The sequence below is a fragment of the Thamnophis elegans genome, chromosome 4 (genome assembly GCF_009769535.1).
Source record: "Thamnophis elegans isolate rThaEle1 chromosome 4, rThaEle1.pri, whole genome shotgun sequence".
Taxonomy (NCBI): domain Eukaryota; kingdom Metazoa; phylum Chordata; class Lepidosauria; order Squamata; family Colubridae; genus Thamnophis; species Thamnophis elegans.
The window spans coordinates 63,386,110-63,401,751 of record NC_045544.1 but is presented as its reverse complement, the minus strand read 5'-3'; the positions used below and the strand labels follow the sequence as shown (position 1 = coordinate 63,401,751).

General features: G+C 38.7%; 1 protein-coding gene and 1 long non-coding RNA gene across 19 annotated transcripts in view; one reads left to right on the top strand and one right to left on the bottom strand.

Annotated features, from left to right (window-relative positions):
- Window positions 1-848, bottom strand: part of AFDN (afadin, adherens junction formation factor) — a 96,436-nt gene extending 95,588 nt beyond the window's left edge. For 6 of the 12 annotated variants that reach the window (XM_032214944.1, XM_032214951.1, XM_032214955.1 and 3 more), the window contains exon 1: window positions 211-848. In XM_032214944.1, coding sequence (XP_032070835.1) covers window positions 211-342 — 132 coding nt within the window. In that variant the 5' untranslated portion in view covers window positions 343-848. The remainder of the gene's footprint in view (window positions 1-210) is intronic. The other 6 variants (XM_032214948.1, XM_032214945.1, XM_032214949.1 and 3 more) reach the window with 1 other exon arrangement.
- LOC116507028 overlaps window positions 334-15,642 on the top strand; it is a 92,219-nt gene continuing 76,910 nt past the window's right edge. For 5 of the 7 annotated variants that reach the window (XR_004255130.1, XR_004255131.1, XR_004255134.1 and 2 more), the window contains exons 1-3: window positions 334-422; window positions 1,224-4,149; window positions 14,982-15,171. This is a non-coding gene — a long non-coding RNA (uncharacterized LOC116507028). Of the gene's footprint in view, window positions 423-1,223; window positions 4,150-14,981; window positions 15,471-15,642 lie in introns of those variants that run through there. The other 2 variants (XR_004255135.1, XR_004255129.1) reach the window with 2 other exon arrangements.

Below are 15,642 nucleotides of genomic sequence, written 5' to 3'. Positions count from 1 at the left end.
GCGGGGATGGAGGCGTCCGCAGGACGGGAAGATCGGGGAGGGGGAGAGTTGGGGCATGTGTGGTTGTTGAGGGTGGGGGAAGCGGCCAGCAACAACAGCGGTTTACCTCTCCACCTCCTGGGGCGGAAAAGAGCGGAGGAAAGGTGGGGGGGGGAGGCCCTGAGGGGAAAAACAACCTTCCTCGTATTTCTCCGTCTCTCTCTCTCTCACCTCAGTAGGGGGACTGATCTCAAACAGGTCCAACCGGTTCGCGTTCCAGTGGTTGATGATATCGGCCAGCTTGCGCCGTTCCTCTTCGCGGCTACCTCCTCCAACACCGCCGCCGCCGCCGCCGCCCGACATCCTTCTCGGCCGTCCTCCGGGTTTCTGGCAGCCACCGACACGACGGGAGGGCCCGTGACGGCCCGGCAACGGAGTTCCCGGTGAATATGTCGGAGTGGTTTTATTTCCCCCTCCCCACAAAAAAAGAAAAAGCGGGGTGTGTGAAGCAAAGGCAAGCGGGGCAACCAGTTCTGGTGCCGCCCCTCGCCGAGCAAATCCTCCTCCTTCACGAAGCCCAGACTTTGCTCCCTTCGCTTCAAGCGCAGGGCACTCGGAGAGGCTCTGAGGTTTTGGTGGCAGCGCTTCCTGTTCGGCAACGTCTCTCCTTTGCCTCACGGAACAACGCCGCCGCCGCCTCACTCCCCGCCCCGGTTGTCTCCTTTCCTTCCTCCCCGCCTTTTCTCAGAGAGAGAGAGAGAGAGAGAGAGAGAGAGAGAGAGAGAGAGAGAGAGAGACGCTCACAGACACCGATTCGTGCGCGCGGCCGCTGCGCCGTTCTATCACGAGCGCGTCACAAACGCCGCTCACCTCCTCTCCTCCTCCTCCCTCCCCCCCCCCACCTCGCCGGTCCTTTGCGCGCGCACCTCCAGGAAAGCATCCGCGCGCCGATGTCAGGTCAAGAGCGGGCGAGGGCGCGCTGGGAAAGCAGCTGTAACGCCTATCGTTCCCACCTCCCTCCTTCCCATAGCGTCGGGGGAGGGGAGGGGGGTTGTGTGTGCGTGTGTCTCTGTGTAAGAGGAGGAATTAGCACTTTGAGGGCGTTGAGTTTTGAATCCGCGTGGACAAGGGAGAGTCGCGCGGTAGCCGGGCCAAGCTGCAAGGAACAATGAAGGGTGGCGACTGAAAAGGGGCTGGGTCTGCATGGAGGACGAGTTTACGTTCGCGTTTATTTTTGTTTTCAGTCGCTCAAGTTCTATAAAAGGCTGCTTGCAAACAACCTGCCGTGAGTCCCTGAAGAATAAAACAGCCACAATGTGGAGAACCGGACGGCGCTGGACTTGAGTTTAAAGTAGTCTTTTTAATTGTGCTGGAACCTTGTTCAGAGTTGGGCAAGTCTCAATTTTTTTTTTACACAAGAAAAATCTAGACCGTGGAATGAAGTTTCTTGGCGACGAGCCTCACTACACCTGTCCGGTTAACCCGGTTGAATTTAGTGAGGTCTGTTGCTGAATGCGTGCTTTTAATGTCTCAGGATTTAATTCCATTGAACTCAAGATAGGTCGGGGAAGTTCTGAGGGTCATAGATGTTACTTTTTTCTCTTGTTCAACAGAAAGAATTTCAGAGAAAATGCAGGAAATCCTACATGAAAAAAATATGCAGCTTTGGAATGAGATTATTATAAAGTGTAAAATAGCTATAGCAGTTAGATTTATATACCACTTCACAGTGCTTTACAACCCTCTAAGTTTACAGTGTCAGCATATTGTTCCCAACAATCGAACCTCATTACCAACTTAACATTATTATATGAGTAAATAAGCTTGGTCTACAAAGTGGAAAATACTCCAAATTTCCTAATATATATAGAATAAACTGATAAGGTACTTCATATTGATTAATTTCAGAAAGCTTATTTTATTCTTACTGTGGGAAATGATGAAATAAGGATAGACGGCAGGTGCCTTGGGCCAAAAAAACCCTGAATAAAGTTTTATGTTCACAGATGCCCAAGCAATATAATATAAAAAGCAGCTGAGGGACTGACTTTTGAAGTTACATACATGCTTATCCATTAAGCAACCTAATGAATGAGCATGTATATAAGCAAGATGATATACATGCCCTTCCTCTAGGCATGTTTATAGAATGAGTCATCACCTTGAACAGTAAATGACAGAGAGTAGAGAAACTTATAGTCATTTGTACACAATTTAATGTTTTACATTTGTTTAAAGGGCAGATTGAAAGTCCAAATGATTAAATTGCTTAACAGAGTAATCAGTGGTAGGTTTCAGTTAACTATGATCTTTCTTGACTATGACTTGGAATTCTGAGTTCCAGTCACTTCTGTCATTGTTCTGGGTCTATATCTTTAAGTACTGAGTAATTAAAGTCTGTTGATATAAAGTCAGGTTCAACGAATGCCAACTCATTAATTTGATTATTTGATTGTTATCAAATTAATAAAATGGTTATACAAATATAGAAAAGTTAAGAATTGATTTCTCTAAGCAAAAAACCTGGCCAAATTCCAGGAATGCTTGTGTTTCCAAAGAGTTCCATCTGTGCACCAATTGTTCATCAATTAATAATGAATGTAGATCTATGTTATTGTGACTTGGAGAAATACATGTTTTTCCCAATGTTGCAAATTTATGTTGCAATTATAAACTTTAAGATTATACTCCCCCCCCCTCCTCAAAAAAGTGGGTAGAAATGTCTGTGTGTCTTATATAATGAATGTTCCCAAAGCCCTGTCCACCCGCTGGCCCCCACCTCCCAGCAATTTGCCTCCTTGCAGCAAACAGTCTGATTTAGCACTTGCAGCTGATTAGTGGTTGGATCGGCCTCCTGGAATACTGCCTATCACCTGTTCCAGGCCGCGGGGATCGTCATCGCTGTCGCTGCACATCACCATTGCTGCCTCTGCACACCCCATTTTCAGCCTCCGGATGGCCCGTTTTCGGCCTGCGTATGTTTGACTTCTAGGTGTCCCATTTTCGGCCTCCAGGCATCCCATTTTCAGCTTCGGTGTGCCCTGTTTGCGGCCTGTTCCAGGCAGGAATCACCACTGCCGCCTATCCCCACTACCTAAAATGAGCCAAAAATGGAGCCTGCGGAGGCCGAAAACAGGATGCACGCAGGCCAAAAATGGGTATGCGGAGGTGGCAATGGTGGCTATGGGCAGTGGCTATCCCTGCAACCTGGAACAGCTGATAGGCAGTATTCCGGGATGCCAATCCAACTGCCAATCAGCTGCTCGTGCTGAATAAGGCTGTGCTGAAGCCGACCAGGCTATTTTCTGTTTGCTGCAAAGAGGCAAATTGCTGGGAGGCAGAGACAGAAGCAGATTTTTTTTTCTTATTTTCCTCCAGAAAAGCTACTGTAGTCCTATAGTCTGGAGCATCTTATAGTCCAAAAAAATACAGGATGTGTTCCGGGATGTGGAGACCTGTAAGGCATTGATTTTGGAAAGCATTATCCTGAGATCTTTTTACACAATAAATTGCAAAGAATTCATTTATGGATGCACAGAATTTATTTCCAGTTTCTTGATAAATGTCCTTTTTTCTTCTGTTAAGGTTGGGCTTCTGATAGTGACTCATTTCTTTCCCATAAAATAAATGTTCGGTCATCATTTTAAAAAGACTTCATAGATTCCCTCCTATACTGGAGTGTAAAACTAATCAGTTTTTTTAAAAATTGGACAAAGTAGTGGCAAAGATCTGATACAAAGATAAACATCCAACAATTGAAAGAAGCTGTGCTTGACATGGTAGCATGGAGAGCACTTGCCTATAACATTGTTAAGACTCAGACCTAGCTAAATGGTTAAAATAATAACAGTAGCAAAGATATCTCACCAATTAATCTTCTGCCTTCTTTCTCATCTAAATATATTTGAAGATGTTGAGATTTTATTGTAGAGATATCAAAAAAGTTAATATTCAGTATTGTGTTGACTGCATTGTTGCTTAATACGTTTAAGTTTTTTCACTGTATTTTTCATCATATGTCAGGTACATCAAACTCCCTTTGACTCAAAGCTGAATAAATTGGTTCCACTGCAACCCTCCACATGAGTCAGGGCAGGGGAGAGTTTTGCCTGAGGGCTATGCTTAAGAACTTGGCATGCAGTCATGTGCCTTTGAAGAGGCCACAACAAGGTATTTACCATGTATTTTCACATAACCAGCCAGAATGAAAGAGCTCAAGTGCATCACATTCATATAATAGCTAGATACATACGTTGTTATCAGCATAAGCTACCAGTTCCAGCTAAATGCTAGTGGCGTGCACCTTATCTTTATGCTTGTTATGACTATATTTTCTCTCAGATCCTTGGAAAATAAGGAAAATCTAAGCCTAGAAATAGCAACTTTGCTAATGATGATGATCAGAACAATGAGAAAAAAGCAAGACCTTTCCATTTTAAATGCAGCAGAGGAAAAATCCTTATTGCTTGAAATCAACTATTCACTATTGCTTGAAAGTGAAAAGTCTACATTGATTTACTCAAATCCCATAAGAGTTCCCTGTAATCTAATTAATTTCCTCTTTTAAATTATTGTACAGGAAAATTAAATGTTTGCTGAATACTACTAAGTAGTTAAAATTGTATTTGATTTGGGATAAGATTAGTCAGAAATCCTTTACCAATGAAGGCATTCTAATTATATTTTAAACCTTTAGTAACAGTTCTGCAAGTAAGTCACTCTTAGAAACTGTGAGATGTTTATCATCTTGTCTCTTATTTTTCTTAAAATGAATGTTCAAATGATAGGACATTGTCAAAGGAAGAGCATAGTTATGCTTTATCTTTTAACCCTAGTCATTTGCTTATACGTTGACAGGAATTGAATGGTAATGGGAAATTATATTGATAGACATTAGCAGTATCTAATAGACTCCTATAGTAATTTTGCCTGATGATAACAATCTAATAGCTATGCTATCTTAAAAATACCTGTATTTGTTTCATGCACATTTAACAATATTTATTGTTAAAATGAATGTTCTCCAACATACTAAAAAGCTTCAAGGCAGGGGTGTCAAACTCATGTCGTCATGGTAGCATCACATGATGTGTCGTGACTTTTTTCCCCTTGGCTAAACTGGGTGGGCGTGGCCAGCACATGACATATCTGGCCAGTGGGCTGTGAGTTTGACAGCTCTGCTCTGAGGTGTATCAATTGATGGTTTTATGTGATAGAAAGTACTTTAGCATATTAGAGTATCCTAATTTTGATCAATTACAACCCCTTAAAACCACCATTCCCTTCAAGTTTTTTGGTGAGCAGTGGCTGCGGGGGAGGCGGAGGTAAATAGCTTTTTGGAACAAAATGGTATATGGTATAGAAAATTCTATTAGATAGAATTACAGGGAAAAACCCTCTACTTTACAGAAATGGTTGAATTTTCTTTGTACAATTGTTCGTTTCTAAAAACTCAGAAAAGGCATTAATAATTGTCTGTTAGAAAATTCAATTCAAATAATAGATGTATCTAAAATTATTAAAACCAAAACAAATATAAACCAAGGAGCTGTCATTGTTATTATTTACATGTGTATTTATTAATTCAATTATTCCAGTGTGTTTTTAGTAAACTATTTTGCATAGGCCAGGTAGAATCATATTTAAAATACTATTATCTTTAGCCAGAGGTAGTGGATTTGTAGAACACAATATGTATTATTTTTTTTTCAAAGGAAATTAGTGTCATTTTCTCCTGATTGAGAAAAATGTGATGGATTGATAGTGGATAAAATGACCTACTTTCTGGACCTCTAACTGGCCCAAAAAGTAGATTTTTAAAAACTCAGAATCGTTTTCTGTGCCATTTATGTCATGATGCAATTTTTTTCTCAGTCTTAGGCATTCTCAAAATAATTTTCAATGTAAATTCAGCTTACATAGGACTTATATTGTTCATTACAAATATTTGCTATTTAGTCTGAAAATTATCCAGCATCGTGCAATCAGACTAAATGTTGCAGATAAGGAATGCTGATATTTAGAATTTTAGCTGACATCAAAATTTAGGTGTCTGGGTCACTGAATTATAAGCCTTTAATACTATATTCTAAATCTATCTTTGCAAAACAAAACCAAAAAGAACAGAAACAACCATACTTGTGGAACAGGTTTTTCCGGAATAAATTTAGCAGTATGCTTAAAATAGCTTACAAATTGTTAATTCATTTGCTTAGTGCCAGTGTACTTAGGTCTGTGGTCTTTCATATAGTATATCATATGGATAGTGATAGGATGTCAATTTGTTGATATTGTTGGCTTTACTGAACCCTCTTTTCTTTTAAAAAAAAAATTATCCTCAAATTCTCCTTTTTTTTACCAGAATCTGAACTTTTTCTGATATTCAGTTGTTGTTCCTAGCAGATTTTCTTACCCATATTTGGCAATACTATTTCCCCTCTTTTCATCTTTACCTTTTCTTATCATATGAGGCAAAAATAGATCTCTGGTGGAGTCTGTGAATGATTGGCATTGCTTTGGGAAATTACTTCTGTATTACAAAGTAAGCCTAGCCCAGCAATAGAATTTAATTTTATATAGTCTTTAAAAAATTAAGTTTTTATTTTATAAAATTTAGGATGGTGTAACATTTTGGATTCAATGTTTTGAAAGTGCTTCAGAGTTCATCTGATCTATACACAAACCTGTCTGCAGCTCTTTATAGCAGTCATGTCTTTCTGGAACAAGCTTATGCATACTTACTGTAAAGTAAACTTAATCGAAAGCAGCGATATTTACTTCTGAGTAGGCACAAGATTTTACCAATTTCCCTTATTTAAAAAAAAGGAAAATCAGTATGTTCCTTTGAAAAATGATCCCAGAATTTGTGAATCAACACCATCAAACTTGGAAACAGACTCACATCTATTGAGCAAAACAACTTCATTGTACTCAAGCTGTAGCATTAATATCATTGTTCTAAACAACTTGTGGTGAGAAGTTAAATATATATTTTCATGCTTTTCAAATTGCACACTATGACTAATAGATACCAGATAAATCAGTAAACTCTAAAAATAAGCCATGAATAGCAGATTGAGTATTAACCAAAAAAAGCCACCCTCATAAATGTGTAAGCACTATTCCTACAGATTCCAAACTGACTATCTAAAAGCCCATAGCTATATGATATATACTTGGGGGCAAGTATTATTATTTTTTGCACTACAATCAAGAAAGTGAGAATTTAAATATCATTTAATCTCTCATTTAAAGAAATCTATACATTCAAGGTATAAACAGCAAAAGATAAATTATTTGGAGATTGAAGCAAACAAATCCCTCAGCCATCTCTCCTTACTTAACAGTAAACATTTTCTGTTCTTTCTTCAGATTATATCAGTCTTTTTCATTTTATATCAAGATCATAAATATTCCATTAAATTAGGAACACATTGCTGGTTTTCCATAGTTCCAAAAAAATTATCTACCTAAAGCTGGTGACTCACCCTGTAATGGATTAATGAACAGATATACTGTAGCTTTTATCTACTTGGAATCACTAGTGACTTATTGGAGATTATTGGAATCCTAATACAACATCTAGAGGGAGTACCAAATTGTGGAATTTTTCGTAACATCCACTTAGTAGCAGCACAATTCTGTACGTCATAAAACCACCTCATTGTTAACAACCCAGTATAGGGATGTATTAAAATATTTGATCAAATATATTTATTTGTGCTCTTTACAAATATCTGGGGACAGAGTCATAATGCATATTTTCATTCTTGGGAGGAAAAGATTCCCAGGATTCCTTTCTCTGGCTAAAGAAAGTCTACATTTGCTTGAAATATGTATTGTTATTAAAGGGTGTGGTAATTTTGGAAGATGATATACAGCTGTCTTCTAAAATAAATGACCTGGTAATCCAGGTCTGTGTTAATAAAAATAAGATATTATTTCATTTCACATGGTAATTTACATGGCCCAAAAGCAATATCCTTCCTTCCTAATATTTATAACTCTGGCTATCTTATGCAACATAATCATGAGCAGCTCATAATAAAACAAGAAAAAAGAAAAGAAAAATCAATATAGAATCTTTCAGTGCTCCCAAACACAACACATCCCCATGTATCTCTCAACAACTTCACTTGGCTTCAGTTTCAGACTACGCAAAACTTGTGGGAAAAGCCAGATCATGAAGGATTTTCAGAAAGCTAGGAAGGTAGAGGTCTCTTAGATCTTGGGGAAGTGCAGAGACCATTCATTACTGAGACGTTGTGGTGCCTAGTTCTCACTAAATGGTAGTTTTTAAGAGGAAGAATCTAGAAAGGACCTATCCTAGCTGACCTAGTGGAACAGGCAGATACCCCCAAGGAGAGGTAGTCCTGCAAATAATTTGCCCTGTGCCGTTCAAGCTTTAAAAGTGATAACCAGAACATTGAATCACAGCTGGAAAGAAACTGAAAGTCAATGCAATTAACACAGTAGTGGTCTAACATGAGCTCCACTTTTCTGAATTGTCTTCAAGACTAACTCCATGCAGAGGTGCCAACATTTTCCCCCCAACATCCCCTGTCCGCTCCAAGGAAATATAGCCCATGTAGGACTAGTGTTCTCATAGTCTTTCCTTTCTTGAAAAGATGTGTGTTAAGAAATATTAAGAAAATAATGTCTCAACAAGCTTTAGATTTCTCTCTGATTTTCATGCCAATGTCAGGTACTACATATATAGAATGCGAAGCAACAAGAAGACGGTACTTTTCGCTTGGTTTTGTGCAAACAAGGCCAAACAATTTCTAGAAATCTAGGGTTATGTGCATGGATTAAAGCTCAGAAACCAAGGCTGGAAAATATTCTCAATTAAGAACTATATCAGTCTTCGATAATCACTTCAAGTAGTTCTGTTCTCTTAAGACAACATAGTAATTACCTATTTCTGAATTTTTGAGCAACGTGTGTCAGTTTGAAGGATTGGATTTTAAATATATTGGATGATTATTATTTATGGGACAGCGGTTAAGACACTGGGTTTGTCAGCTGGAAAGCCGCCAACCCAGTTCAAGACCTAAGCTCCATGTGAAAGGGTGAGTTCCCATATTTGCCCCAGCTCCTGGCAACCTAGCAGTTTGAAACCATACAAATGCAAGTAGATAAATAGGTACCACTTAGGTGGGAAGGTAACAGTGTTCCCGATGTCATGCTCGGCACGTGATCATGGAAATGTGTTCAGACAGTGCTGGCTCAATGGCCTTGAAAGGGAGATGAGCACCTCCCCCTATTGTTGGCAACAATTAGCAGAATAAAATCCGCAGAGAAATCCTTTGTCTTTACCTTTTTTACTATTATTTATAGGATTCAGATTTGAGTCTAGAATCTAGTATTTTAGTGGAAGAGAGTACTAAAGAAGGAATCACACCATCACAGAGTTAGAAGGGACTCTATGAATCCAACTCTTGGCTCAAGGGAATTCCAATTTAAAGCCAGTCCAACAGAAAGTGGTCTATCTTCTGAAACAGTGAGATTTACTGTCTCCCATGATAATTGGCTTCACTATCAAACTCTGCATGCTGTGGGGGTTTTAACATTTGAATGGGAATCTGCCTTCTTGTAATTTAAAGCCAGAATTCTATATTTGCACTCTGGCATGCTTCGATATGTCATCCCTTCAATTGTTTGAAAAGTGCTACCATACCCCTCTCAGTCATTTTTTTTTTCTTGAACATTAATTAATCAATCCCAACTCCCTCGGTCTCTCCTGATGAAGCTTGGTTTCCAGGACATTGTTTTGCTAAGATCAAGGGATATTAAGTCCACCCCAATCCCAGTGATAAAAATAATTGGGGGGGGGGGACACATCTTGGCAAGACTACAGCTGTTAAAAAAGTTCTGCAGCCTTCTATTAATCTTTACACTGTTTTCATACAGATCAAACCTCTTTATGATTTACTTTAGACTCTTCCCAGGTATTGACATTATATTTACAGTATTGCTATGTGATTTCTCCTTTCCCCCATTAGAAGGTAGGGGCAACAGTTGTCTTTCCTCCAATTGTCTCATACAGTACTTCTCTCAGCCAGTCTAGGCCGGACCTAGTAGGAACAAAGGGAGCCTGGACACGCACTCAAACACGGCAAAACTCTGCTTTAATCTGTCGGGAATGGTCTAGTGGATGGCATGTGGCTGCCACAGAATGCCACCAGGACTGGTCAGCTGGGTGGCGCAGGTTCGGAAGGGAATGCTCCAGCCGTGCAGCATCATCAAAGGTGGCCCCTCTGCCAGGGAGCCACTGCCTCTCTAGTTGCATCTCCTCTCACGTATGGCGAGTCCCACGCCGGGACTCAACAAGTTCATTGATCTCCTGAATTTCTTAAAGATAACAGATGAGGCTTTATCAGATTATCATTAAACTGTACATACACAGATAGTCCTCAACTTACAACAGTTCATTAAGTGAATGTTCAAAGTTACAACTGAAAAATCTTACTTGTGACAATTTTTCATAATTATGACCTTTTCAGCATCCTTATAATTATGTGATCAAAATTCAGATGCTTGGCAACTGGTTCAAATTTATGACCTTTGCCATGTACCAGGATCTTGTGATTCCCTTTTGCGACCTTATGACAAGCAAAGTCAATGGGGAAGCCATGGTCACTTAATAATCAGGTTACTAAGTTATCAACTGCAGTGGTTCACTTAACAACTGTGGCAAGAAAAATCATAAAATGGGGCAAAACTCACTTAAATGTTGCACTTAACAACAGATATTTTGTGCTCAGTTCTGATCACAAGTCAAGTTCAATGTGTCATACAAATGCAGAAAAAATGAGAATTAATAAATTAGGTTAGGTTAAGGAAATAATAGATTTAATGTGTCATACAGATATAACTTTTATTGTGCAAATGGAGCCAATATGGTTAGTTTATAGTATGCTATAGACCCCAGATATTTTTGTGTATCTATCTGCTTTCTGATAACTGGCTGGTGAACTTGCCAACATCTTGTCCTCCACTAAATTTATTAGAAGGAATGGGTGTTTTTAATTGGGCAGATGCATGTGTATGATTTATATGTATTAAACAGGATGCCAAATGTTCTATTCCAACCTGCTGGTCAACTGTAGTTTTTGTGGAGAAAGTAAAATATTCCCACTGAAAATAAACTACAACCACAGGAACCGAAAACATTTTTCTATTTTTGCTCACCACCATGGGCTCTATTGACACGCAAAGGTATAACCACAAACTAGGTAGTCTTCCATGTCTCCAAATATTGTGACAGATCAGAAATTCCCAGCTTATACAGAAAATAAAATAATGCATTTCATACTTAAACTGGTATTTTAAGGTAAAACCTTTAAAAAGCAAATCATTTGATTGATATAACAGCTGACCTATTAATGAAGATAAGCAAAATTAGCATAATTCTGTGTACAGGTGGTCCTTGTTTAACGCAATTGAGATCAGCAAGTTTGTCACTGTGAAAATGTCACTATTTAAAACTGCTATGGTTTTTTATGACTTTACTTCACCTTTTTGGCACTTTACAGACCTATAAAGGTCATAAAAGTGTGGATTGGTCACAAAGTTAAATTTTCCCATCACCTTCATAATAGCAAATGGTTGTTCAACAAGCCAATCGCTAAACAAGGATTTCCTGTGCTGTCCATAATAACTTCATGCTAGGTGATGCTAGGAAGACATTAGGAAGCCTGCCCCAAGTTCAGGTAACACTCCCATTTCTGGAGCAGCCAACAGCTTGTAGAGATATGACAACATGCTTACTCATGATTCACTGAATGAGCCAATTTTTATGAGATCACACAACATGCCTCTTAGACCAGAAGTTCGCTTGTTAAGATATAATTTAGTTGTATGCAACTACACCCTTATCTTTGCTGAAAGCCAAGCCAAAGATAAAGCACAAAAGCCCCAGCAAAAGGTAAGAAACACTATCCAAGTCAGTCTTAGGGGTAGGAGCAGTTTTCCAAAATTCAAGGTTGGAAGTGTTAAGTGATTTGTGGACAAATATTTGAGTTCATTTTGAGGATGTGAATGTGCACCCTCCTCTACAAATACTTTAAAAATAAGCTAAAGCAACACAGTTCATCAAGCAGTAGTTTGGTACTTATGAGTGATGTTTTCAATGTACCAGGTTTTACTGCTGATTTGTATGATTTATATATGTTTTGAATGATTTTGTTTTACTTCATTGGGCCTTGTGTACAGTCCATTAGTACTGGGGCTGGCTATAAATATTTAATAAGTTAAATAGCTGTTAGAAAAAATATGAATTAAAATTAATACAAATATCATCTCCTCTGAAATTTAAATAACTCTAACACTGCATACTTTAAATCAGGGGTGCCCCCCCCTCACCACTTGTGCAATTTGACCTACATGTGTACTATTTCTCAGCTCACACACATGTGCCGCCTCACTGCTCGTGCGACCCGGTAGCCCTCTCCCCCTCAGCTGAGCCGCCAAGCTGCAAATCTTGAGGTCTGCTGCTTTAAACAATCCTTGATTTCCCCCACCCCCTCAAATCTCCAAGAAAGATCAAGGAATGAAGTATATGGCCCATTTTGAGTAGTGTATATGTTTCTTTCCCTTGTTATTTCTTTTATGTATTTGTTTTTATTTGCTTGTTGCCCAGAGGTATTATTGAGCTGGATGGTCTTATTCATCTAAAATATAAATATAAAAGATTGTATGTATTATTACCATAAGTGATAATTACATATTCATGATCAGATCAGGTCATTAGAATCATATAGGCTATGGTGAACTCTTAAAATGTTAATACACCTATTTTATCATAGACTAAGGAAAGGGGATATTTGAGTTAGTTGTGCCTCCCCCACCCCTCCCCCAAGTTGATATTTGACCAAAGTTTTCATAATTGCTATAACGGATGCATCTTGTAATTAATCTTGCATTAACCTATAATACATTAGATCCACTATTGTGGTCTGTGAGTTGCTTAATAACTTCCTGGATACTTTTCAATTCAAGGCACTGAATGAAAACAAAAGCTTTCTTGGATTTTGGGGGGGATGTATTTCAGTTCCTGGATAAATTTGTTTGATAAATTATATTTTTCTCACTGTTGAATGCTTAAGAGCTCCATTCATTTCCTGTTATGTAGTCCATTTCTTTCCGTACTTTGCCACTGTTTATCAATGTCCCCGATCTTCTCTGATATCATGTACCTACTGTATATGCTAATTAAAACATTGGCATTAGTATTACTTAGAAAAGATAAGTGAAACAAAACCTGAAGTTTGGAAGGAAAGGTAATATATTTAAATAGATTTTAAATGGGCAAGTGATAGTGACAGGACATGATAAATAGGCTGTGCTCTCTCTTAGTTTTCCATTGCCTGATTTGCATAGTCTAGCTCGGTTTACATAACCAACCATTATCTTGCAGGCTTTCTGTAATACTCAAGGTTTGGCTCTAAGCAGCTGTTTATACATACAGTGAAAACCTGCCTATTGTTTTGATTATATGCACTCTTCAAAAGGTACCAAATGTAAAACTCTGTTATTAGTGTAGACACAAGTCAAAGGAAAGGTTTAAACGTTTCATTCTTAAAATGGTAGTGTAATTTGTGGAGAGAGTTTATTATGACCTTCTATGAATCCAAATGGCATTGTGTCACTTATGTAAAAGCTATGCAGGAGAGGCCTTTTCGAAACCGTTGCCTTGCCGTCTCTATTCTGTTTGGCTCCAGACAAACTATTTATTTGTTAAGTCCTTTCCTCTTTAATTCCATCACCTACCCCATCCCTTCAAAAGATTACATACTTCCAGCAGTGTTCATGAAATATTTTTTATCTTTAATCAAGTCATTTAGAAACTTTGCTCATTTGTAGTTTGCATGAGAAGTACAGCTTAATAAAGTTATTGAGAGTAAGCTCTTGTTTTCCTCTGTGTAATGCATGATGCTTTTATATCAAACCAGGCAGCACTTGAGTTACAATGTAGCTCCTCAGAACTACTTACAACCTGGTTTTAAAGTTCCAGTGGCTGCCCCCCCTCCCCCAGGCACATGATAGCATTTTGGGAGCTTGGTAACTCTGTCACATTTATGGCTGTTTGTCAATTCATGACTGTGATTTACTATGTTTTTACTTCCAGTTTCCGACAAAAAATGTCCATTGTATACAATGAGTTTGTTTAATGTCTGTAGTGTTCACTTACCCACCATGGCATTTGCTTAACGGCCGCTGTAAAAAAGGTTGCAAAACTGACTGCAGTCATGTAGTGAACCTCTTAGTGACTGGCAAGATTAAACAACCACAATTCTGAGCTCAGTTATGGCCTTAGGTCTAGTATTACCTGTACATCATAAAGAAACTGTTCCATTGACATAATATATTTCTCATGACAAGTCGTTCTAAGACAACACACCACAGCCAACTCATCATGGCCAACTCGCCATGGCTCCAGGACAACTTGGCAAGGGACAAAACTTACTTTATATGAAGAAATTGTAAAATAGAATGAGAAAAGATGCAAAAAGAGGGGGGAAATGAAATGTGAATGACAAAAATTTAAATAATGGAATAAAATAGTTGAATTGGTCTGTGAGTTTTCCCATGGCAAATTGGCCACGATGAATTGTTCTGTGGTGAGTTGGCCATGGCCAATTAGCAGCATTCTGACAGTGATACGCTAAAGAACTTTTTAAGACATTTGAGTTGGTGATACTTATTTGACAAAAGAATGACTGTGCTATTTTTCTAACAATACTATATTTTCAATGGAAAACATATAACAAATACAAAATTTTGGAAAAGATTAGAGTCTTTATAAGCTTAGGTTTGTTCTCTATCTGTTTCTGGAAAGTTAATGGGATCATTTTTGTTCATTGCTGGAACAGACCAGCTTATGACAATAAACAATAACCACTTTGTTTTGCCAAGATTTGAAAAGGACTGCACTTCTTTTGATCCAATACAGTAAATAAATATTTATGCTTAAATTAATGTGATAATCTCTAACTCAGGGGTTCCCATCTCCTGGGCCATGGACTGGCACCGGTCAGCAGCCCTCCAGGAACCAGACTGTGCAAGCTAGCAAAGCTCCATCCATGCACACATCATTTCCAGGCAGCATGCACCGCCCCAGTCTGTGGGAAAGCCGCCCTCCATGGAACTGGTCCTGGCACCCAAAAGGTTGGGGGCTGCTATTGTAAGGTACCAGAAGATCTCTTATTTTTTCTTCTAACAGAGGAACACAACTGCTGCCCTGGCATTTCTTATAATTGTTTCACTGAAGGTTAGAGCTATGTATTATGTGAATTTTGCACATGGATATACTGTGCAGTATTTAGTGGTGTCTTCTCCCTTGTGTTGAGGCCATAACTATCCTCATATGTCCTCTGCTTGGTGTTTTGTTTTGTTTTTGGCTTCATGAACTACTTTATTTTGTCTCACACTAATCCAGATACCATGTATTACTTTTCTATTTGATAAAGTTCCACTTTTGTTCCATTTATCACTGTTGCCTCCTCAGTTGTAGAAAACAATTCCAGCATGAATTGCACACTCAGCCCCCCCACCCAAACTTGGCTCTCTGTTCTCCATTCACCCACCTTTTCGGTTATCCTATTGATGTATTATTCTTGTCTTTCTTCATCATTGTTTACATTATTGTTCTACTATTTT